Genomic DNA, 25,911 nt, shown 5'->3' with positions numbered 1-25,911 from the left:
TTAGTTTCTTTTATTATTTAGACCTTCACATATGATTAGAAACGACTGATGGTAAATACACGCATGTGTCATGAACACCAACGTCCAAGTTAACTATTTCTGTGCAAATTAAAGGAGAAATGGGTACAATATTTTCTTCGTCTTTGATGAAAATACCGTAGTGAATGTTATCGACCGTAGACGGGATCAAAATCTCATAGCTAATATGATAGATTTACACCTCCAAAGTAGTCGGTATTCAATAGTTTACCCAGCACTTGTTAAGATTTATTGATTTTTAAGAGGATTCATTAATCCTAAGTAGAAAAAATTGCTACTTTCAGATTAACAACTGGTTCTTCACGAACGAAATGAAAAAAGTATTTCTCGGGTATCTTTTGAAAAAAAAAGCATAATTCTAATTCCTTTATGTTACTGACTTGACTAAATTGTAGTGAACAGAACATGAGTGGGGACAATCGAATGTATTTAAGCACAAAATTACAGGCTATCTCACTAAATTCTGATAACCATACAGTCAACAGTTAATTTGCAAAATAACGAGCGATTATCTTAATCTTAACTGTTCTTTCTGCAAATATCAGTCCGTCTTCTCTGATTTCATTGTTCATGCATTTTCGTATCGATTGCGCTTCATTCCTGCTCTTTCCTTATCGATCTTCTGCCAAAATACATTCTATGTCTGACCATCACCATACACTACTTATATGGATATAAGTAGACCACACTACAAAATGACTGACCAAAGTTTCTCAATACTAAATTTCATATTTATTATTATTGATTATGAAATCATATTGTCATAACCATTTCTTGTGATCATGTTCCGAGTATAGTTGATAAAATATGATTTTATTCCAAGTATGAGGTGATTAACAAGTAATTAACTTTTTCTACAGATGACCATTTTTAAGGTTATCAATATGAATTTCCATTGATTATCCTAATAATAAAACATTTAAATGATCTATATTAAATTAAATAGATCTGTTGTAGATACCATATTGGTAATGTTGAAAGAAATCTTCTACAAAGAAGGTTTCATTTTGCAAAAAAAACATTACCCACTGCAAATAAAATCACTTCTTTATGAACTCTATACTCAGAGATAACTATCAAAAACATATCCGACAGTATAGTGAATAAAACTAGTTGAATCTCTGGAACAGCAAAATTCTAAGAACTGTTTTAATGACTTTATACTTGGTTGAATTACATAGGTGTTTTACAGTTATATATTTTGTTAAATCATTATTAACTTGCATAAAATGGAGATTCGTTTACTTGGTTTTAAGTCACAATTTAATCGTGAGGGCTAGTAGATATACTGCTCAATAGCACAAACTTAATTAAGTGAAACGAGGTTCGAACCTGTGACGTTGTAGCTGGAAATTAGACTCCTTAGCTATTGAGCCACTTGTTCACTTAATTTTAATGAGCATATTCATACACAATATCATTTTGATTATCATTGTTATTAATTATATTGATTATTTTTTGTTTCATTTCACTAAAATAGGCAACGAATTAGATTATGCACTTCGTCGAATTGGTCGTGAAGATGTTATTAAATCATGTATGCGTGATATTCGTTATGTACTTGATGCTGATGAACATGCAAAGGTGAATTTAACTTATACATTTCATATTATTTCTTATTTTTATAGTCATTATCTTATTTCATTTTAATCATAGATAATTTAGTTAATTAATTTAAAGTGACTAGTGTTATATCCTAGCGAAGACATAAGTATGGGTAACTCCCAGGACCTATTATTGGACTTTTACTTTCTATATATTCCTATTGTATAACTATTCAGTAACTAGATTATGTATATCTATATTCATCTGATTATAAGCTTCATTTTGATCTATTGATTGTTATTATACGATTTACTGCTCCTAAATTATACTCAGTTTATTGATTATTGTCTCCCATGCTCACAGCCACATTTGGCTTGATTTTGTACAAATACTATTTTCTATTTTATGGTGTGATGTGGTCTGTCCGTCTGGTATATAAACAAAGTATGCTTGAAATAAACGATTCTCATAGATTCGTATAACAGAATCTGTCATTGATGTTCTGGACTCAAGTGGAAGGGCAGGGCGGATAAAGGACCAATAAGGACTCGAGATTACTCATACTGATCGAACGTCATTGATTGTCACAGTGTTAAGGTCGAAGAAGTCGTATTTCGATTGGTGGCTAATTCACGTGATAGAAGCCGGACATAAAAACCAATAACGAATTAGCATACGTCCTTTGTTTATTTTGTAAAGTCATAACAAATTGACGACGACCTTGGTTAAGACGACAATTAGTCCCTTTGATAAATTTCGATAGTGTAATAAGAAGACGAAGGTTATCAGAACTATGTGATATATTAGCGCAGTACATTTCGAACAATCTGATCACATATATACCAATTTAAATGTGTGTGTGTGTGTTCACACATACATAGGGAAGAGCGATCGTGATCTGAAAATTAGGGTGGGTGAACATGTACCAAAATGGTTGCAGAAACAAATAGAATCGAATGACCCGATAAGAGGTGTCAAATCGTTTTCACATTATTATTATTATTATTATTATTATTATTATTATTATTATTATTATTATCCTTGTCTACTCTTACCCCCTCCCCATTTCCAGTCTAGTTGACCTTTTATTTTTATATATAAATGTTCTTAACAAGTGTATTATGTGTGATCAGATTGTTCGAAATGTATTGCGCTAATATATCACATAGTTCTGATAATCTCTCTCTTCTTATTACACTATCGAAATTATTTAGTTATATAGTTTATGTAGACTTCCTTCATTTTAACTCGTTTAATTCAACTACAAAGTGTGAAGTGAAAAAAAATTAGTTATCAAGGTAAACACAATGTGAATGATAAACCTTTTGAGTTTTAAAATATGATTCATAAGGTTAGCAACAGAATAACTGATTGATGGAATTCGATTAGTACTAAAGGATAAGACAAACTTGATATTGATCTGTGATTATTCACTTGTGAACATACAAGTCCTAGAGAAGGTCAGTTGTGACTCAAGCAGCTCAATGACGTTATAGACTGAAAATCAGTGGTGGAGCTTCAAATCCTACAGAGAGAATAAGTTATTGTAAGATATTGTGAAGAGAAGAGAGAAGAAAACTGAAAGCAATCAAGATAACAACAGGAATGAAGGGACAAAGAAGCTGGTTAGAAACAAAAAGATGTGCAAATGATTTATTTAATGTATGATTTTGACATTTTATTAAACCACTGTGTGACTAACATGAAAACATAAATTGGTTATTCCCACCAAGTATTCGTTCACATTACAGCTGCACCTACACCTTACGAGCGTCAATCAGCATGAAACCTAAATTCAATAACTTCTGCCTACTACCCCCAATTAAACAGCATCAGAACTTGATGTTTTCGTGTTTGTTGTTATACTTCCATGCCCTGAGTCTCTAAATCCAAATGGCGTTGTAAATGGGGACGAATCGATAATGAGTTTCAAACAAACACTAAGCAATTATTACCATTTCTTTTCTTGTATGATTATAATTTGTTGGCGACCGAAGCCGTCCTTTATCAGACTGAAACGTTTGCCTAATTGTATTGTTTTTCTTGAAGCCCGCTTATATTTCATAGTTCCTAACACTTATCGTATCAAAGCATATCCGCAACACTTAACAAATCAAGGATAATCACTTTCTTGTTACGTGTATATCCCATGAGTTACCAATTTGATATTTAAAGTCATTCAGTTTATAGAGTTATTTCAAAACACATTTTGTATAAGACAAGGAAATTCGTCATACTCATAAGTTAATGTCGATATTTTATTTTTTTAAGTAAAACAAATTAAAATTCATAAATCACAGCGTATTTACTTATCTTACAGTCTTTACTCTGGAACATAGATATGCCTACCAATGGTCTATTATAATGGTATTTCATGACTTTAAGATGGCATACGACCCCAGTAATTTGAAGGTTCTATGATGATCCCAGTCACTGAAGGGCAACCAAAGTAGCATGTAAAGTATCTTAGTCAGAGTTTATAGAGAACTGTCATTCATTAGGGTTACAACTTCAACAAGTGCATATATGTGTATCAGGTTGTATGTTCACCGTTTTAACTTTTGTTATTAAGAATGGTTTTGCTCCATTTTCAATTTGCTATTTATTTTTTATTTATTTATTGCTTTTAATCAATTTCTCAGGCTACTCGTCAAATAGATGAAGGTAAACGTTCAGACCCTGTGAATCCTAATTTGTCAGATCCATTCTCAACTTCTCTAGCAGCAACAACAACTTTGATGTCTGGTATGAACGACATAACAGCTGATTCAGCTGATGATGTTGTTAATCAATCTATGATTGGTTTTGATAGAACAGATGCATTAAAACATCCAGATGTAAGGATTACTCCGATGCACGATGAATCCGAGCCAATTCTTCAGAGTCATCTTGGCCTAGATAGTCAAAGTCCGAGAAAATCCGATGTCATCATTCATGGTATTAGTGATGAAGAGGAGGGACGACCTTCTCCTGCTTTACAACCAGGTCAGACTGAATTAGAAGAAGACAATGAAGAGTTTTGGCAACAACAACAACAAGCAGGGGTTGAACCAGCTTGTTCAACTAGTCAACAAGGTGGTGATCCAATGGTTATACAGAAACATGATGAAATAATTGTACATGAAGAAGCAGATATAATTCGTGACAGTGAATCAATGAGCAGTTCTGAATTGATTCTATCTGCTATGCAAGGTTCTCAACAAGAAATCTGTGATGCAGATGCGAAAATTGCAGATACCTTAAAGTTAGAAGATGAAGTCGAAGATGTACTTCAGAGTCAACAACAGCTGGAAAGTACTGCGGATTATCATAAAGGTGAGATTATTAATGTTGCTCGTTTCATATAACAATCTATTTTCATTTTGTATATAGTTTAAAATGAAATTAACCAGGTTCCTTCCTTTAATTTATATGATTAACACCATAGTTTAATCTTTGTCATATAACAACTGAAAACCAGGAAGTACTGGACAGCTATTTTGTCCTAGTATTGAACTAATCAGCAGTGCCCACTCATGACCTTCATGTCTCATGGAGAGCGCTTAAGTCAGGGCTACTAAGTCAGCATCCAATGATTGCAATTCAGCCAATGAAATAATACGTAAGTGGTTTCGAGAACTATCCTTATACGTTAGTTGAAATATTTTCTAGAGGATTGGTTTAATTTGTGAGTTGTATCTTTTACAGATTAATTTCGGTTGAGGTTCCATTGAAAACCAGACATACTGGAAAGCCTTCTTGTCCTGTTATGAATTTCCTCAACAATGCGCCAACACAACCTCACAAAGGATTAAATCTAAGACTTCTAGGTCTCGTTAACGAAACAGCTATCCACTGCTTCCTCGTTTTTGGTGACTGTTCAACTAAGATCAGTCAGTATTGTTGATTATAATCTACAACATTCTTCTCAAACTCGTAAACAGACTGATATCATCAGCATAGAGCCTAACACAGATATGCGTTGCCCAAGTTGCCTAACTGCACTAGCATAAATAAGTAAGAATAAAAAGGAGATCGAGATAATGTAGTAGCAAGGACAAAAAGAAAGATGAAACCTTGGGAATATGATTTTAAAAGACAGTGGAGTAGTATGTATGCAGAAGCACTGAAATTCAAAATACAGAGGTTAATAAAGATTGAATCTATCTTCACCGATATGAACGATTTTGAGATACGTCATCTAAAGTCTCTAGCCGTCGATAACAGTTATCATACAGACTCCGATTAGAAAGTCAGTGGCTTCATGGATTGATGTCACGTATTAATTTGTCTGCCCCTAGCTTTCTTTCAACCTACTTCTCCACTAGCAAGTATCGCTTATCAGGGTATACAGTTATTAGTTTGATTGTTATTTGTTGTATATTTAGAAGCGGACTTATTATCACCTACACAAATCCATCAAGAACAACATAGTACTACTAGTTTATCAGAGGATAATAACGGTAATATTGGTTTAAAACAATTGACAAGTGCCAATAATACCATCACTAATGATATAACACCTTCAACTAGATCACAGCCTACAAGTGAACATTGTTGGGATCAAGAAGATGATTTATCGGATATTGTTCTACAAAATGAAACCGATAAAATGGCTGAAACCGATATTCACTCGTCACATGATGGTAAATCTTTTTATTTCTGTTTTGAAAATAATCCTGTTCTTGCTTTTTTCATAATGATGATATGCTTCTGTAACAAAGTATAGGTCCTTGTCATTCACCACATTCACATATTTGTTGGTTAATGGTATTATTAGGCTGCCTGTCTAAAAAACTGAAAAACATGCAGTAGATCTAGCTGATGAGACAAGAATTGGACGAAAGGAACCTTCTAGAGTCCACAACTGGTCACTAATCATCTGTGATGAAAACAAATAAAGTTTAAGAGTGTTCGAGCTTGTAAATTCACCAAGTGGTTCAGTCGAACAGCTTTACTTGTCAAAAACCACTTCTTGTATTATACAAAATTGCAAGTTTTCAGCGGAAGATTTGATATTTAGAAATCCATAATGAAATTATGTGATCAACCTAGAGCATTATACTTGTAGTTCAATGAACAAAAGTATTCACTAGATGTTTGTATCAGTCAAGTATATGGTTATACTTTAATTTGTAGGCTATTTTCACCAAAGTTTTATTTCAGTCAGGCCACTTCTGGAAACTAGAGAGCACTGGACAGCTGTCCCATTCTATCATGAGGCTCTTCAAAAGTGCGTAACCACAACCCATTTAGGCATCAAGATCAGAACATCTAATTCTCTTATCAAATGCTTAACTATTAGGACCACTAAGTCGATGTAGAATGGTACAACTTCAGCTTCAACCAATCTATGATCTATTTTAATGACTATCCACAGTTATTGGTAACGACTGTTGCACTCTAGTTATGCTTTGCATCTAATCTCTAGTTTTATTTGGTTTGATGAGAACGTATGAATTGATTGTTGAACTAGATATTACTGACTGTCAAGCTTATCTTTGAATCCTTAAATTTTCGTCAAAATACACCTCAGCTTGAAGTCAGTAAGACTTCGCTTGCTATAAAGGTATTGTCCTATAAGGCAAATCAGAGTGTAAAAGGTAGAGAGCGAGCTCGTCATATCCTCGCCCGTACCATACCATTTCGAGAGGAACTAATAGTCACTTTCCCTCTTTTATTTCTCGACAATGTTATCTCTTTTCTTTTGTGACATTATTTTGGTCTCCAGTTGTATAATATTGTATCTGTGTCAAGGAAAATAAAGATTTCATATCTATAAGACAGAGTTGGAAGGTGGCTAACTGTGGAATCCAGGACGCATGTCTTGTCTTATTTTGAACTCGTCAGTTGGATGTGCTTGCATCAGTGTTGATAGTCATATCAGGACTTGAACCCTGTACCTTTCGGTTCAAACGCCCAACGTGTTATTCACTTAGCTGCTGAGACCATATAATCGCTAGCTTGTGCAGTTTTGATTTAAGTTGTATCGGTTGCCTGAATCTTCCTGTTGATGTTATGGACTACAATTGATGGGTGCCGGATAGGACAGAATGCGTGTCCTACATTCCACTGCTACCCACTATCCGAATTAGCTTTAAAAAAATGCTTATTACTGATGGAGAGATCAAGGGAATCCATTGAAGATGCTTACATGTTAAAGAACCCAGATCAATTTCAATTCATTAAATCAGCGGGAAAACTCAAACAATCAATACGAATTAATTTATATCTATCTGTCTATTTGTAATATGTCTATTTATCATTTACTTTCTACTCATTTTGATTAAATTCAGATCAGAGTAGTAATGCTGTAATGCTGCCAAATGATCATCCGTCAATAACTTCAGAATTAATTGATCACAATAACACTAATGTCGATGTTGATATTGGTGTCAGTGTTGCTGTTTCTGATCAGCCACAAAGTGTTGAAGCAGTCGGTCAAGTGTCGAATAACGAAACATCAGATGTAGACATAAAACATGCTCATCATGTTGGCAATACATCAAATCAACCGATAGATAATAATAGTACTAGTATAATGCAAAATCTTGAAGCATATGATGAACATGTTGTTATTGGTAATAATGAATTGGATAATTTGGAATCATCAAGACAACAACAAGATAATTCTGCTGAACATCGACAACAACCTCCAGTCATTGCTTCATCAAATGCACATCATGGTCTTGCATCTATTCCACCTAATGAAGATGGTGACAATACTGTTGGATAAAAGAATTACTTAGAAAAAAAGAAAAGAAATACGGAACAATACTAACAACAAAACAATAGAAACATCTCAAAGAGAAAATCCGGTTTCATATAGTTTTTGTTTGCCATGCTTTTTTGTTTTGTTTAGATCTTGTTTTTTTATTCATTATCATTTTAATTGTTTTATGCTTTATATAAGAACATGGATTAATGGGAGGGGCAGTAAGAGAAAAGTCACTTATCATATTATTGTTGTTTATATTTCTTTTCTTTTTCTTTCCACTTTCATTCACATGCACAAACTTTTGCTATGCCTTATCTAGTCATTTAAAAAAAAAACGGTGTTTGTTTCACGTGTGTTGTACACATATACACGCGCACGCACATTCACTCATACTTCTTTTGTTATACTCCTTTAACCAACTACGTTACTGATCAATATCATCAGTGCTCGACTTCCCATTATCTATATATTGCTTCATGTTTACTACATCTCTCAATGCAATACATATTTTTAATGCAAGTCATAATAATAATAATAAATGATTATATAATTTTAGTTTCTATGTCTAATTTTTTTTTGTATTTTTGTTTTCGATTGTTATTCATTGGATTGAATCATTATACTCTTTATTGTTATCTAAATTATATTGATTGGTATTGTAGAATGGAAACGTTTTCAAGGAATAAGTGGAACCCCCCCACTTTGGTAAACATACAAAATTTTCTTTTTTGCTATTATTTTATTGATTAAATAGTTTCTCTTTTTTTCTTCCTTTTTGTTGTTTGTTTTATTTTGTTTTGTTTCCATGTAAAATTTGATTTTTTTTTTTTAAAAAAAATTTTTTCATGATAAGTAATAAGTTTATGTTTAAATCATAAAGAATCTTCTATTTGCTGTTTGTTTAATCTTTTTTTTTTCTTCAGTTTTTCAGTACTATGAGGTTCCTTAAATTCGTTATTCTTTTCTTTATTTTTTTGCTTTTCTTCTGTCATACATAACCCTTTATGTTATTTTTTTAGTTTTTTTTTCCGTTTGTATCTTAGCAACAAATAAATACATAATGCTTAAATAATAGTTACAACGATATATTGAAAGTTATTCATTAGCTGTTATGATTGAATACTATTAGCACTATAATACAACTAATGTATTATCCTTAACAGTAATAATAATAATAATAATAATAGTTAAAGATGAGTACTGAGAACGTTTTCCAATATTCTTTTTCAATTCATGGATCTAGAGTGATTTGTATGTTAAAACAAAAAAAAATTAGATTTACTATTAATGTTGATTATTGGTCATTGTCACAGTCACCATCACATCTGCCATCCTCATCCTTAATGTTAATTATTTCGATAGGTTTTCTTCATTAAATTCTAAAATGCTGCTTACTATGTATGACCGTCCTCCTCTTCCTCCTCACTGTCATCATCATCATCATCATCATCACCACCCGACATCATCATTGAATATGATCTTAGTAACATGTGACAGTAAAAAATATGTTCTTGATTGGTTATATTTTTATTCTTTCATCGCTTTGTCTGTTATTTCTGCTATTTAATTCCTTCGGTTTTTATTTCTACCTTGAAATGACCACCTGTTTTGCTTTATGTGAATGTTGTGTGTGTGTGTGTGTGTGTATCTTAATTCATTTTTCCTGATTTTCTACAATGTTAAAATGATTAGCTAGTTAAGTAAAACTAATTAATACATTTTCATATTATGATTGTTTCATTGAGGTTTATCTTTATCAGTTTATTGTATTCTTGAATAATGAATATAAAAAAAATACTTGTGTATGTGTTTCTATGTTTGTACATATGTTCATCTGAGTATTCGTTCATTTTTATGAGGTCGGCTGAACAAGAATTTTAATCTTTTGATTTTACTCAATGTAAATGATTATTAGATGAACCCATGTTGAACAACAGATGAAAACTAGGAAGCAGTGAATAGCAGTTCGTTTATGGTATGAAACTCCTCGGGAGTGTACATCCTTAACTCTATCTGGAATCGAATCTAGGTCTTTCTGTCTCATAAGTCAGCTTCTAACCCTCAGACAACTGACATGCATGTCTAATTTAAACCAATCAATGATAGTTCGTAACCAACTTTCATTATCTTCAGGAAGTAACTGGTTAACATCCTGCATATTTGAACTTCAATGATGGTAGCTTTCTGGTTTTGCAGTAGACATATAACATGGGTTGATTAATGATGTTAGAAATATTTAATAACCTACGTAAACCTCTATACTGATGATTATTGGATCATTTGGAGGCACAATTCCATAAAGATGGGCGTAAACAGAAGGTATTATAATCCGAACATGTCATAAGTGAATTAGTATTCATCAATGGGATTGATTGTTTGCTCCTTTATATATTAAGGATTGACTGAAGTTCGAATTACACCACCACATGTTGTCCTAGTGATTTTAAGAGTTAAACGCTCGTCGTGTTACTTGAATGTTTTAGGTTAGATACTTGGTAGAGTAATGGATGCACATTATACCATTAAAAGTACATATACTGTCTTAAACCCTGAATAACTATAATGGAAGGGAGTTCAACCTCACTGCATTTTAATATACTTTGATTGATGTTAAAACATTGATAACAACTTCTAATTGACTCGTCATGAGGCCAAAACTGTCAGTTATTATCTTTTATTGTAATCGTTCATTCAAATCTCAAAGGATTTTAATTTTTCCTGTATAAACTTAAAACACAAAATAAATATTATTATCCATAATCTTTCATATTAGAATCATTCAGCTTCGGCTAATAGTAAAGTAAACAGTTAGTTTTAAATCAAACTCATTGTGGGGTGTAGTTAAGCTCTGTGTTTTACATACAATAGACATTAAATATAAAATCATATTTAACTAAATTTCAACCACTGACCTGGTATTTTGTTTATTGTTCTTCGAGATAATCTACTTCTAATTGTTTCATGTAAATATAGATAATGGTGTTATTTTTGCATATCTAAATTATCCAAGTTAGATAATGTGAAATTAGCAATCTAAGCTATAAAGAACACCCTATACTTTGATATATTATATCAAGATCTTACGTGGTTGGAGATAATTGAGAGGAAACTGTGAACCTAGGTTTGCTGCTTGTTGAAACATGTTTGTAATTTTTACGTATTAAGTTGAGTGATGTAGGTTTGAATCGTACATGGAGAATCCGTTCCCTCAAGATCAAAGGTACGCCTTGTTGACTATTGTCAATTAGTATGAAACATAGATCAGGCAGGATTTCCTATCCAACTATCTCCTACCACCGAACATCTCAATATATTGGCAGAGTTGAAACGTGAGTGACAGTGTGATGCATGCTACTTATGTCGAAAGATGTACGTAGTATGTTACACCAATCAGAAGTGGAATGCCTGGCAGAAGGAGGCCAAGAAGATTGAGTTGAAAAAATGGGAATAAAAAGGAATTGTGAATTGGAAGAATCATGGAGAATGTGGATGACAATTGATGGGAGATTTGCAAATGAAGTATTTAATATATGGTTCTCATATTTTGTGAAGACATTCTGTAATTTTGAATCAAATACGTAATTAGTTGTTAACATAGAAGTATTCATTCATAAAAACAGTATTCGACCGTCATTAAAAGAATAGGCTAACATAACATTAGCCACTATTTAATGATCAGTTAGTTGTGAAATTTGTTGTTGACTTGTATATATTATTCTATCTCTATGTTTAAAATTAACCTTCACTACACTCTGGCATATTCATTTATTTGAACACATAAATATTGGAACAAAGAGGTACCAGATATACATGCGCCACACAAATCTCATTTGATTTTTGTGAGCGCTGTGATACTACCTAGGTGCCCAAACCGAAACAAGTGGTTTTCTTAGCGAGCCACATCCGGAGGCTTTGACCTAAAGATCTTATCCACAAGGCACTGGAGCATCGTGAGAAGGTGCAGTCCCATAGTAGCCAGTGACCAACGATTGATTCATACGCCATTTGTTCACTCAGGATACTGCAGCCTATGTGCACAATTGGTTTTGAATCAGGGTTTTCCAACTCCTCTAGGTGGATCTTCCGTGTCCACCAACCCGGTTAAAGCGACGGACATTGGCTTTTCGTCCTCTCAATTTCGTAAACAACACCCTTGGTACAAGAAGTCAGTGAGTAGGACATCCCTGGCAGAGGCTATATACGCGTGTCCATATGAGAGCATTTTGAGGGGAAGAGCGGATTCTCCACACTCTCGTCCGTAGCAGGGCATTTAGGGAGGCAACTCTGGCATAACTAAAACGTTTCAAACTGGGTATTTTAAGGGGAGGATATTTCAAGGGGAGTTTTTTATGTCATATAAATTATGGAAAAAAATTAAACAGAAATGGTTGAACGATTTATTACATGAAAATCAAAGTGTTTATTATATAATTTCTCTGTTGTACAAAAAAAAAAACGGAAAACATGACAAAACTTTAAATATTGCACTAGGACAATACTACATACCCTCACTAAAAGACAAAAAAAGGAAAAAAAAACAGAATGAAAGGAACATGTTAGCAATAACTTTCGTTTTTCTTTACTTTGTTTTTCTCCTTTTTTTTCTTGAAAAAAAAGGGCTAAATTAAATTTCATTTTCTACAACTATAGTAAAGGCGATCGGTGTTGGTTTTGAAAGGTTAAAATGACTGATTTATAATATTGAATTTAACTAAACTTGTAGGGTTACAATACATATTATTGATTAATCTTCAATAAAGCAGAATAAGATGGACAAGGTTGGTTGAATTACCATAAGTAGTAACTAAGTAAACGAATAAATCAGTGAAGAAAACAACAAGAAAAAGACAAAAAAATTATCGATATTAACAATAATAATAAGATCTGATTTTATGAATGAAAATTAAGCAAAACTAATATTGAATAAGTTGAAATATGTATGATAAAAGAAAAAGTAATTATTTTCTATCAGTACCAGCCATAATACTTTCTGATTCATAAAGACTATCATGTTTAGCCATAATACGCATTAATGGACGTAAACTAAGCCACCATTCTTCTTTTGGTAAACGATGTCTATAAAGAAGATATTGAATAAAAAGAAATATAGTATCAAATAAATAGAGAATTTGATAAAGATTATTTTCATAAATGATACACTAATATTAGTTAAAGAGAGAGAATAACTGGAAATAAAAGTGCACAAACGAATATGATATGCTCAGTAGTGACTGGCTCCATGAGGTAATTCCTGGAGTTCTAGTGAGAAGTCGTGGCCAGTGGAGCTAATTCATGTCAGGTAAAGACAGGTTTCTACCTCAGTACAATTGAAGTTGGTCGCGCAATTTCGTGGATTGGTTGAAGTTAGACATTAACACCGTTGGATGCCGGCTCAGTGGTCTATCGGTTAAGTGCTCTAGCGCGAGACTGGTAGGTCCTGGGTTTGAATCTCGTGAGGCGGGATCGTGGATGCGCACTGCTGAGGAGTCCCAAAATAGGAATAAACGGCCGTCCAGTGTTTCCAGGTTTTCGATGATGGTCTAGCTTCAATTGATTCATGATCTTACCTATATCAAATGAATATCATTTCATCCCTGTAAAGTGTGATCGATAAACAATCTCAGCAATGATAAGATTAAACACCCACCATCACATTAACTGTTTGGCATTACATGGCTATGCCCTGTTTACTTAATAATCATATTTTTTCTGTTTGTCGTAAATTATATTAGGTTGTTACAGTGGATTTCCCGAGTCCATCTAAGCTACACCATCATTGAAAACCTTGAAGCACTGGATCGCACTAGATTGTGGATGCGTACGGCTGAAGAGTCCCAATACTGAGATGAAATGGTCATTCAGTGCTCCTAGGTTTTCTATGATGGTCTAGTTTTAATTGACTCATTCTTTCAACTATTAAACTTCCTTTTCCTTTATTTTAAATGGAACTATTTAAAGTAATTTCATTATCATTATCATCTTAATATAATTAAATCTTTTAAAAATAAGTTTTAAAAAATTCATTTACACGAAATCTGTATGTTCTCTTAATTCCATAATATTTGAATAAGTTGTCTGACGACGTACAATACCAATTAATGTACAACATAAATGTCCTGGTGTATAGACTGTAGCTGTTTTATAAAAATAAAACAAAAAAATAAGCAAAAAAATATAAACCAAGATAATTACAGATGTTAAAGGGGTCTTACAGAAATTTTTAACTATCGGTTTCTGTCATTTAGTTGACATATACATCGTCGTATTACTAACGTAAGTATCTCAGATATGAGATAGTTATCCTCACCAGGTAATAGGAGATGACGTCACAATATCGAGGAGTGATTGTGGCTAGGAATGTACAGCATTAAATACCAGCTTAACAGTCATGAGGTTAGCTGCGACATCAGAGATCCTAGGTTAGATCCCCAGAGTGGTGGTAAGTACTCTCGACTAAGAAGTCTCATACTAGGAGGAAACAGCTGTTCAATACTCCCTGGTTGTCTAACTGAGGTAAGTCAATGGTGTAAACCATGGAACGATGATATTACAAAACGATAACGTTATATTTTGGGTTTGAACACTATTAATCTGCGCCTGATTTGATTTTTATTTTCCTTTACAAAATTGTTATCAACTACGGATTCGTGGACAGTTATCACTGGGCTATCTGGGCCGTGACTGACCTCCTGTAGGACTGAGATGTAATCACAACTGATTGATCACAGTGTCCAGTCACCTAGGCTAGTGACCACATTGCTACTTAATCGATAGCATCCGATCTGCACTAAGAAGGACTTGACACACATGACATTGATCACCACCTAGTGTTCACCCTAATAGCCATAGCCAATCCTTTACAATAACAATGGTGTCATGTTAAATCTCAAGAGTAATATTTAAAGCAAATGAAAAGGTTGGGGATAAACTCCACGTTGTCAAGTCATCTGTGTGTAACGTCATCAGCGACTAAGGTTATGTTTTCATTTATGTAATCACTCAGTTGTAGATATTTTGAATAATGTTTATCATAGAATTAATTGGAGGTATGTCTTGTGCTATGTTGTAATTTTTTCTCCACCATGACTGTATGGCCTACACTTGACACGTCCGTAGCATGGTGGAGTGGTATTTTTATCGTAGAAAACTTTACATTTTTCATGTAAGTCAGCAAAGAAGACAGAAAACGAAACACGTCCTTCATCATGGGTTACGATGGTTTAAATAATAATTCCCGCTTTATTTTGGTTGGTTGCTAGGTGCAAGGTCAAAATTGCAAACGAAATTGGAGTTTATCCTTACACAATGAAAATCAATTCATTTTTTATATACCAATACAAATAAGACTTTTGGCAGCTAAACGTAGAACAGGAAATCATATATTTGTAGAAATCTCAGCGACTGAAAATAAAAGCAACTTGAAATTTTCATTCAGAAGTCTGATTCAAGCTTGTTCGGATGAAATACTCAAAAATTAAGATTATCTTGATGAAGTTTTGTTTTCTGAGCTGGATGGTTTGGTCGTGGGGCTTTCATAGTACTTCTGAACGACATCATGAGCAAAGATTATCTATCGACCAGTTTTATTTACAACCATAGAGTAAAGTTGTATATTTTTAGTGAATAGTTTTTCGCATATGATCTCCATATATATATATATATATATATATATATATATATATATATGCAAAGTTTCCCTTGTCCTGTTAATATCATTTTAAATACATTTTACACTGAAGACTCGTATCCACATTCTTATTCGAACGAATTCCAAACTCTACATTTTTAAAATGATTACACTATACAGGTTTTCAATGGTGGTCTAACATTGATCGATTCACGATCTCAATGAAATACACTTGTATTAGTTGTTTGAATCTTGCCATTAACATTGAGGACTACAACTGGTCAGTCTCTTCCAGCCATTTGTACATTTTGTCCAGATATTCTTGATATTGACATTAAGTATCAAGCATTAGAAGTAGAGATGAATCGTGGCTAGAAGTGAAATACAGAACGTGCATTTCGTCCTATTTTGGGCTTTTCAGTTGAATTTACCTGTATCTCAGAGTTAATATTCACTTCAGGGCAGTAGTTTAGTACATAATTAATTCGTAAAAAGATTTATATTTCTGGTTTTTCAGTATTTCCCTGAAAAGGTCGGACCAGACTGCTGAATAAAAACTAACTATTCTTTCATAGCAAGACGAAAGTTCTTATTGAATGTAGAAGGTTGGTTAAAAAAATTCGATTTTGAAATGAAGCAACTCATTAGGTTACTAATTTAACTTCATAACAAAGGATAAAATGTGAATGACAAGAGGCATTAAAATTATGTGTGTAATCATATGAATGTAAAAAGGTAAACAAACAATATGTAACTTACAATCTGAACGTATATTAGCGTTGATTTGTTCGTCTAACCAGTCAATTGCTTTCGATGCAAATTTTGTACCTAAACTTCTATCAAATGGACTTGGTCTATCACCTTGTTGCATATGACCTAGTACATTACAACTGAATATATGAAAAGTTGTAAAAATATTGATGAAGTGAAAGTTTTGGTTATATTTACATGAATATAATTGAAATAAGCTTTAAAAATAGTCAACTATAGCATGAACTACTTAATAGTAACTAAGAGTAGTATAGCGTTATACAGCTAGAGACGACCGTTCATTCCTTCCAGATTTTCCATGGTGGTTCAGCTAAGATCGATTCATGAAGAGAACTACGAAACTTGTATAGTTTCTACAAATATCTCTATACTAATAAAATCATTACATTTATTTCAAGTATCGTACTCTAAGTTGGAATAAGAATCTCCTTTTATTAATTTCTAATATTCTTTTCTGTCAAGCGATAAGACCTTATCAACATTAATTGTCTTAGCTTCTCAATGTAAAAGAACGGAAAATAGATCTAGACAAATGAGTTTTTACTATTCTCAAGAGAAATTAAAATATGTTAAAACTAATCTGTTTATATAGCAACGACAGTAAGATATATTAAAATAGAGACAAACCTACAAAGGAACGGTTAAATTGTGCAGTTAAAGTTATCGTTGACTTGGTTGCGCGGCAAAGTATCAATAAAACAGTAAACAATTACTTATAAGACTTTCTTCTTCACAGTTATTTCAAGAGAAAGAAATATTTATACCAGTCAGTTTTTTCGTCTTACGTGAGCAGTTCAGTTATCATGAGTAATCTATACTTAGTTTGATTCCAGATTACGTCAGTTGACTGATTACTCAACAATAGATACAGAAATTACGCCTCTGTTTCTATACAACTGAAAATGGATTACACGTTATTGTATAACGTCTGATTGGTGATTAATTCCTACCAAGTAGGCAAGGAAAGTTAATCGATAGGTTGTTGTGTAGATTGTTTATACCACGAACTGATTTAAAGTAAACAACCACTGAATTGATTAAAGTTAGGGATGTAAACCATTGGATATTGATTCATTAGTTTGAAGATGAAGCTTTTGACACAAGAACTAAAGGTCTTAGGCTCATTTCCAGGTGGAAAGCAATATACTGAAATGAAACAGTTGTACAATTGTTATGCCCCGATAAGGATAATGAATGGTAACTTTGGGATCTATTTATCAACCAATACTATACATATATTTTTATTGTATAACTGTTAACTAACTAAACTATTCATGTTCGTGTCCCTCTTATTATAGGCTTTGTTTTGACCAATGAACAATTATTATATGATTTACCGTTCTTGAGTTATCCCCAGTCTATTGATTACTGTTCCCCACATTCACAGTCACTTTTGGCTGAATCTTGTACAAATGTTGTTTCTTATTTTATGGTACGATGTGGTCTGTTGATTGGCATATAAACTCAGTATGTTTGAAATATAAATGATTCATACCGCAGAGGCTGAGATTGGTATTCTGGACTTGCCTAGCTGGGCTAGGCAGAAAGCAGGACCGGCAAGTACTCTAGACTGCTCGTACGGGTTACATGTGTCACTGTTCCAATCGATAAATCGCTGCTCTCTAATTGGCAGTATTATCATGTTATACATTAAGAGGGCATCCAGGCCACAGGATATAATAATTGGCGGCCACAAATTATAACAAGAATGTTTCGAGTCCCAGAGTGAACATCAACTCTGAGATGCAGGTACATCCAGCTGACGAGTCCCAAATAGGACGAAACGCGCGTCCTGGATTCCACTGCTAGCCACTATCCATCTCTGGTTAGAATGTTTCTTAGTTTTCAATGATCATTTGACTAAGATCATTTCATGATGTTAATTATGAAAATTAGATCGATTTCGATTTAAATAATAATAATAATAATAATAATAATAATGAAAAATCACTTACCGGCAATCAAATATACCTTGACCTTCTTGAGCATATAATTGATGAATAAATTCACTTGTATAGTATTTATTAGCATATTCAGCTCGTAGTACTAAACCACGTTTAACATTATCATCAATTTTTGCACGTAAATGTACTACATCTTCACGTAAATCATCAATTGTAAATGGTTCTTCAAATATATAAGCAGCATCTGCTCCACCAGCCAATGCACTCATTGTAGCTAAATAACCACAATAACCGCCCATTGTTTCAACAACAAATACACGACGTTTTGTACCTAATGCACTTTGTTTAATTTTATCTAAAACCTTGAAAAAGTTTATGTTTAAATAGAGATTAATAATAATAACTATGATAACAGGAAGAGAGAATGAGGATAGTGACCAATAATTATTGATAATGATTAATTAACTAAAAGATTTCTTAAGGATATATTTGTCACAGATTTATCTCAGTTGAGGTACCGATAATAACTAGGATGAAAAGGATAGCTGCTTTGTCCGAGTATAGGGCCTCTTACCAGAACGTATTCACAACCTCATAGCAGGTCATACTCAGAATATCCAGGTCCCATGACGAACGCTGACACCAATATAATCTATAAACTGAACTGATCTTCATAAAATCCATTCAACTAAAATAAAATAGTCAGCTCATTTGTGACTTATTTCAAGATGTTCCTAAATTCTGCGCTGAAGTTGTGACCGTTAGACTTCAAGAATGTTGGGAGTAAAACAGTTTTCACTAATCGTATAAAATGGTCGTCATGCTACATATTGCAAGGCGATTGAATTCAGAATTACACTAGTAGACTTTGATCCTGGGATTATAATGACCAAGTGTTCTCTAAGAGAAATAGAGATCCTCGATTATCTCCCTAGTAAAGTTGTAAATGCGAGTGTGGCCAACTTTCTACCCACAAAATATCGCGAATTGGTTCGAGTAAGTAATATAAAACATTAGATACTAACTAAGTGGTCTGAAGAGTGGACATCCATTGAGAGGCCTTGATTTGAAACCGTATAGTGAGATTACAGATATGTATCACTAAGTTCTAATACTAGAGCGAAATAGCAATCCAGTGCTTCCTGGCCTCCAATAGTCGTTTAACAAAAGTCAATCTGTGGTATAAAACTAAAAATAATACTTATATCTTACTTTATATTGTTAAAAGACCTTTATTTCATTAAGCAAAATAATAAACAAAAGCGTCCATCATATGGTCAATGTAGACTTTATAGTCCGTTGAAGAGACGATTAAATGGATATTTTAATTGATGGTTGAGTTTGTAATATTTTTAATATTTAAAAAGCAACATTATTTCACCGGGAAATATCTTTTATCATAGATTAGTGATTGGTTTAGCTTAATTTTATAGTGAGTTCATTTCTAACATTTAATGTAATAAATCTAACATCACTTTTTTCTCGTCATATCTCGAACAACAGCAAAATATTAAAAATCTACAAAAAAGTGGCTAGCAGTGAAATCCAGGATGCGCGTTTCGTCCAATTTAGGACTCGTCAACTGAACGTACCTTCATCTCAGAGTTAATGTTCACTCTGGGGATCGAAAACAGCAACATTCGCTTCAAACGCCATCGCAAGTCCACAGTGAATAATCAAATTTGAGATGCATGTGCACCCAGTTGACGAGTCCTAAATGGGACGAAACGTGCATCCTGGATTCTGCTGCTAGCCACTATCCATCTTTGCTTATAGTTGTTACGCGTTGGACACTAAAAATTTTGGGGAAAATTTAAATTAACACTGATCATAGGAAGATTTCGTTGCTTTAGAATTAAATATAGATGGAAAATTTAGAATTATATTTGAAAGTATGATGGTGAAATAAATTGAGTTTGTATTGAAACCACTGGTTCAATGATCAGTCACAAGAGACACAGATTCGGGTATGAATGTGCATTCGTTCCAGTGGCGGCATTATATCAGCTTAGAAGATATTGTCAAGATGAATATCAAAGCAGTAGAAGTAATATTATTATTTATAGAAGATATGATTGATCAAAGAGAGTGTTATTTGAGAAGAATAAATAAATTCACGGAATAAAAAGTCTGAAAAATAGTTCTAAAACTGAAGACATGAGGGAATATTAGTTGTGAGTGCATCGCGGCAACTGATTTGAGGTTATATTACTTTTCATCTCCAACCACATATTGAAGGAAGGATCCTGACTGCATACTCTGAACGTCGATAACTTGATGGACTGACACCGTGTCTTGATTTGGATATCTTTGTTTTTTTTAACTTACTCTTATGCCATCAAGCATTGTGAGTCGGGGTAGTTCGTGATTAGGCATAAATAATACATATTCCAAATACCTCAACTATTGAAGATCCAATACTTCACTAACCGATTTGTCATCTTTACCAAGTATTCTGTGTTTCGCTTCAGCATTCCTCATCTGATGCTCTCAATACGTTATGACAAAGCCATGGCAATAGTAATCAGAAAGTCTCCTAAAGAATATCGTTGTATATCTAAATCCAAATATATCAATACAGTTTGATTTTGAATGGTTCCATCAGCGATAATAGCAGTCTTTCATGGAAGTAAACATCAAAATACCCACTCCAAATGTTTTCTTGATTGGATTATTAAGGGTGATAAGCAAATAATCAAGTTTATTGCGATTCACATTAGTAGTGAAACAAAATACTTACTTTATTGCAATTATAAGAGTATGGTTTTATCTCGATCTTCGCGATCTAAATGTATCATATTTACAATGAGAACAGAAAGAACTGGGCCCCCCTCCCAGCACATCGCTAAGGTGATGTAAAATAGGATGCAACCGCTAATCTCTAGTTTTTTAATTCCTTTTCGATTTCTCCAAGCTAATAACGATATTAAAATGCTAATCAGAAACAAAATATAAAACTTGAAAATACACACATAACTTACAGAGGTTATTTCATTTAAAGCTGTATCACAACCCAAAGAGAAATCAGTACCAGGAACATTATTAGAAATTGTCGCTGGTACCATAGCCATAGGTATACATAATTCAGGATATTTTTCACGTCCTTCAACCAGTTCTATCATACATTCGTACGCTTCAAAGCCACCAATAATAAGTAGACCACTTAATTTTAATTCTTTAAATTTCGCCGCTACTTTATCTATACCCAAACCATTCGGTGTATCTCTAGATAATTGAAATAAAGTATAAAAATGAAAGCAAACTTATTTAGTATGTAGAAACAAAACCATGAAGTACAAGACAAGAATACGGTTACGTAGGGCTAAAGTAACTTTATGAATCTAGTCATACACCGATTGGATTTTCAATCTATCTGACTTCTATCAGTTCTGAAAGCAACGTTGAGTCAAATGTTTAATTTTTTGAGACACGAAACTGAAATGCTTCGATGAAAGATATATTTAGATGACAATTTTAAATGTATCTCAAACATTATCCTTATGAATCGAATATTTCCAACAATTCTTCTCTAATAAATAAAATAAAAGTATATTAGCAGTCTATAAAACCATACTAAAAATGAAAAAGTTAGTATTAACCTTAAAACTAAAGTTTTGAGTGATTCGCCGACAACAATAATGTTGCTCCACGGTGTTTTAAGCGTGTTATCCTAATGGATGATCAACATTCATAAAGTTCAATAGATGATAAATGATAATTTTCCTTGTTTTAGACAGATTGTAATATTTTTATTTTAGGCCTCAATATTTCTAAACGCCTTACAATTGAAATATCTAGGTGTTGGATGATAAGGTGATATAAATTACTTAAATACGTGAAAGGTATTACTCATCATTTCAAATGCTGCTGTGCTATTAGGAGCTGATAAACAACTTTTCAACAAAACTGTCACTCATCAGATATTACTGAGAAAATATCAAATTCAAAACTTGTTGCCATAGCTATAATACTTCATTTAATCTATACAGCATTCCATAGGACAGGTAAAATATGCTATATTTAACTGGCGACTAATCATGAAAGACAAGGTCGGTCCGGTCACAAAAATGATGATACAGTTTGCGGCTACTTATAAATTAACAGTAGTTTAAAATTTTCGACAAAAGTCCAGTGTCAAAAAACCTAATTACAGTATTATTTGACAACACAGATTACATACCTACGTGTTCCTAACATAGAACCACCCATTCCCACCCATCCACGGACATCAGCCCACTGTATTTCACTAGCATCACCTTTAACAAGCCCGGAAAATCCTTCGTGTATTCCGATAACCTTATAACCTTTAGTGATACCCAAACGAGTAAATCCTCTTATTACTGCATTAATACCGCAAGCTGGAGCACCGACATTCACGATACCGATTCTCAAGTTGTTCTGAAATGTAAGAAAACGAACAATTGATTCATAGACTTGAAAAAGTTGTGTGTGATGTATTTTCTATTTTAAAAACCATCAATAATTTAAATTATATCGTGAATGAAGTGATCGATAATAGATGTCTCTGCTGCAAACTGAAAGAAACATGAATGTGACTCATTGAAGACATTAGTAAAAAATATCTGGTAAACAATATGATTACAGAAAAATATGTATATGTTTATGTGACAAGTATAGAGAAAAACATGACGCAATGTACATATTGATATGCGAACATTTTGATAAGGTTTCATCTTTATTCATGACGATATACTGATAACGTAAAAAAGATATCAGTGAACAGAGTATGAATTAACATTGGTCAGTTGTCCTACAAAACAATCTGTACACCAATCTTCAAAATAAAGATGCACATTAACATGGATTCAGTACATGGTTTTGGCGGATAACAATAAATAAAGTAACACTGTGAAAAGTTTTAAAGTATTACTGAAGATGATGATATTCAGGGTTGAAAATGATGATTTAGGTATTCAACTAAAAAGCGACACGTATAAATGGATAAAAAAGTAGATGCATCAGAAAACGAACATAGAATAGAATGACATTAGTGAAAAATGTTAAAAAATAACTGTATTGGTATTGTCTATCATTTTATGAGTTCTAGTATTTCTGCTATATAGCCTAACTATCCCGAGAGTATTAGCCAATGAAGGAAAAAATAACGATTCATCTTCCATTATATAAGTCAGTCAGTTACCTACTCAATCATCAGCAAAGTAGAATATGTCAGATGTGTAAATCAGTCAAAACTGTTACGCATGTTAGTGGTAAAGGGTGAGAAAAATTGTTGAGCATCAGGAAAAGATTACGATTACATTTACGAAGTTTGTATAATCTAAGCCTTGAAAAGTAATAATTGTCAATCCTACATAAGAATGTAGGTTACTGTTTATCCTATTGCCTGGATTAATGTGTTGAATTGTTTTCTAATAGAATAATGTATAGAAAAAGTTATTTGAAGAACCACATGGTAGAATGGTTCTCAATCTGAAAGTTACAAGAGCAGTAACCTCTCCAAGACATTAGAATTCGGTATTTCAAGTCACTAGACTAGAAAAATTTACGGAATATTTATATAATCGTGGGACCATAACACGCAACTTTAATTGGTGTTAATATTTCACGTTATGATTATTCCATTGATTGATTTCTGAGTATTAACTAGTGTCATATTTGTTCAGTTCTTTGAGTACTGATATAATTTGTCAATCAAAGTTGTCACTAGTCTACATGAGTCAACATTGAGTGTAGTGTGTTGAAATATTAGATAATTGGAGATAGCCAGTTGGCAGTAAACTCCGGTTGACATAGGTTTTGTGTTTATTCGTACTCATCAGCAACGTATATCTTGAGTCTTGAGAACTGTTGATCCCTGTGGGACTTAAACCAACGTCACCCTCACGTCGCCTCATAGTCTGAGACTCAGCCATTGGACTTTTTGGGTTGAACCTGACCTACTAAAGAACTAGTACACTTATAATTAGTCGAATGACTAGAGAGTAGCAACCGATGTCATGCTTGTTCATGTCTTTGATATCCGTCAAACTGCACATCTCAGATGGTAACGTCTCATTTTATGAAATTAAATGATACAGATTTTAATTCAACAGACAGCACCAGTCATTTCAAGATTGCCGATAAGCCTTATTACCGTGTGCCGAATAGCACAAAACTGAGATCCAGGATTTCTTAACGACTATAAGTGGCTTACAATTTTCTACATTACTGTCAATTTAGTCATTCATTCCTTCAAATTCTGAACCCGACAAATATAATTGAAAGCATAAAATAATGAAAAATCTTAGTTTATATATATATATATATATATATATGAAGGTCATCAAAATCACTAGTCATTCCAAACCAAACATTTAAACTGTGCATCTATTGATCATGACATTGATATTGATGATGTCAAAGATAAGTCTACGAATGAAGCATGCAAAGTTCATAGAATGTCATATAATAGTCCAGAAAAACAAAAAACAACAACAAAAACAGAAAAAACACGCATATTCGATTACTTGATTTCATGATTTTTGACATAAACAAACGATTATTGAAATAAATATAAAAATATGATCTAATACTTTTTAATAATATGGATAATTAATAATACTAAATAAATAATATACAAGGATAACGAAATTAGGCGAGACTATAATTTATGGACGAGCCAATCAGAAGCGTCTGAGGGGTTTCAAGGTCACGGCGCCAATTTCAGTACCTGATTCTCATGTACAATCGATTCACAGAGGATTTTAGAGAAGACGTGACAATTAAGCGGCTACAATGATTGGGACTAGTAAGAAGTTCCTTTATTTGTAATTGCGGTTATCAAATGACTTGTAGATTTTGTGCAGGCTACCGTGATGTTTTCCTTCGATGTAACATATGTTAGAGAAAGACGTTTGCTTGAATAGGAACTTTTTTCGTTCTATCCAGATTGAGACTAAGGCATATTATGATAATTGCCGTGAACTGTATAATAAAAGCATCAGTGACATTGGCTGCAATGATTGCAGATGTTACTGAAACTTCAGCTGTTCAGTGGTATGAGTATTGTAGGGACATATCCATAATAAATATGATAAACTTACACAACCAGAGTACACACAAACAATATTGAAGTTATGTGGTCGAGGCTTATAGAGTTTTTGTCACCCTGTTATGGCTCCAGAGACTGATTATTACGGAGCCATATGTATGAGTTCCTCTACCTTATGCATTACGATCTTAGAACCATTGAAACTCTTTCTGACATTGAATAGTTTTGGATCATATAAAAGAAGTGTATCCTTTTTAATTCTTTGGTTTTATATAATATATTTTTACTCTATACTGACTGTTTAGCTAATATTTCT

General features: G+C 33.1%; 2 protein-coding genes across 3 annotated transcripts in view; one reads left to right on the top strand and one right to left on the bottom strand.

The window, feature by feature from the left end:
* Smp_145700 (putative ankyrin 2,3/unc44) overlaps nucleotides 1-8,299 on the top strand; it is a gene marked incomplete at both ends in the record, with an annotated part of 86,416 nt that extends 78,117 nt beyond the window's left edge. The window contains 4 exons of the mRNA XM_018797700.1: nucleotides 1,520-1,623; nucleotides 4,227-4,899; nucleotides 5,952-6,209; nucleotides 7,860-8,299. Coding sequence (XP_018652716.1) covers nucleotides 1,520-1,623; nucleotides 4,227-4,899; nucleotides 5,952-6,209; nucleotides 7,860-8,299 — 1,475 coding nt within the window. The remainder of the gene's footprint in view (nucleotides 1-1,519; nucleotides 1,624-4,226; nucleotides 4,900-5,951; nucleotides 6,210-7,859) is intronic.
* A 4,363-nt stretch (nucleotides 8,300-12,662) lies between these two features.
* Nucleotides 12,663-25,911, bottom strand: part of Smp_043670.1 (6-phosphofructokinase) — a gene marked incomplete at its 3' end in the record, with an annotated part of 51,206 nt that continues 37,957 nt past the window's right edge. The window contains exons 9-14 of one of the 2 annotated variants that reach the window (XM_018797699.1): nucleotides 22,764-22,981; nucleotides 21,565-21,808; nucleotides 18,635-18,945; nucleotides 16,668-16,798; nucleotides 14,310-14,415; nucleotides 12,663-13,357 (exon numbers count right to left, since the gene is read on the bottom strand). In XM_018797699.1, coding sequence (XP_018652715.1) covers nucleotides 13,240-13,357; nucleotides 14,310-14,415; nucleotides 16,668-16,798; nucleotides 18,635-18,945; nucleotides 21,565-21,808; nucleotides 22,764-22,981 — 1,128 coding nt within the window. The remainder of the gene's footprint in view (nucleotides 13,358-14,309; nucleotides 14,416-16,667; nucleotides 16,799-18,634; nucleotides 18,946-21,564; nucleotides 21,809-22,763; nucleotides 22,982-25,911) is intronic. The other variant, XM_018797698.1, reaches the window with a different exon arrangement.

The sequence above is a fragment of the Schistosoma mansoni genome, chromosome 5, assembly GCF_000237925.1.
Source record: "Schistosoma mansoni strain Puerto Rico chromosome 5, complete genome".
Lineage (NCBI taxonomy): Eukaryota > Metazoa > Platyhelminthes > Trematoda > Strigeidida > Schistosomatidae > Schistosoma > Schistosoma mansoni.
The sequence above is the reverse complement of the archived record's forward strand: the minus strand, read 5'-3'. Positions and strand labels throughout refer to the sequence as shown.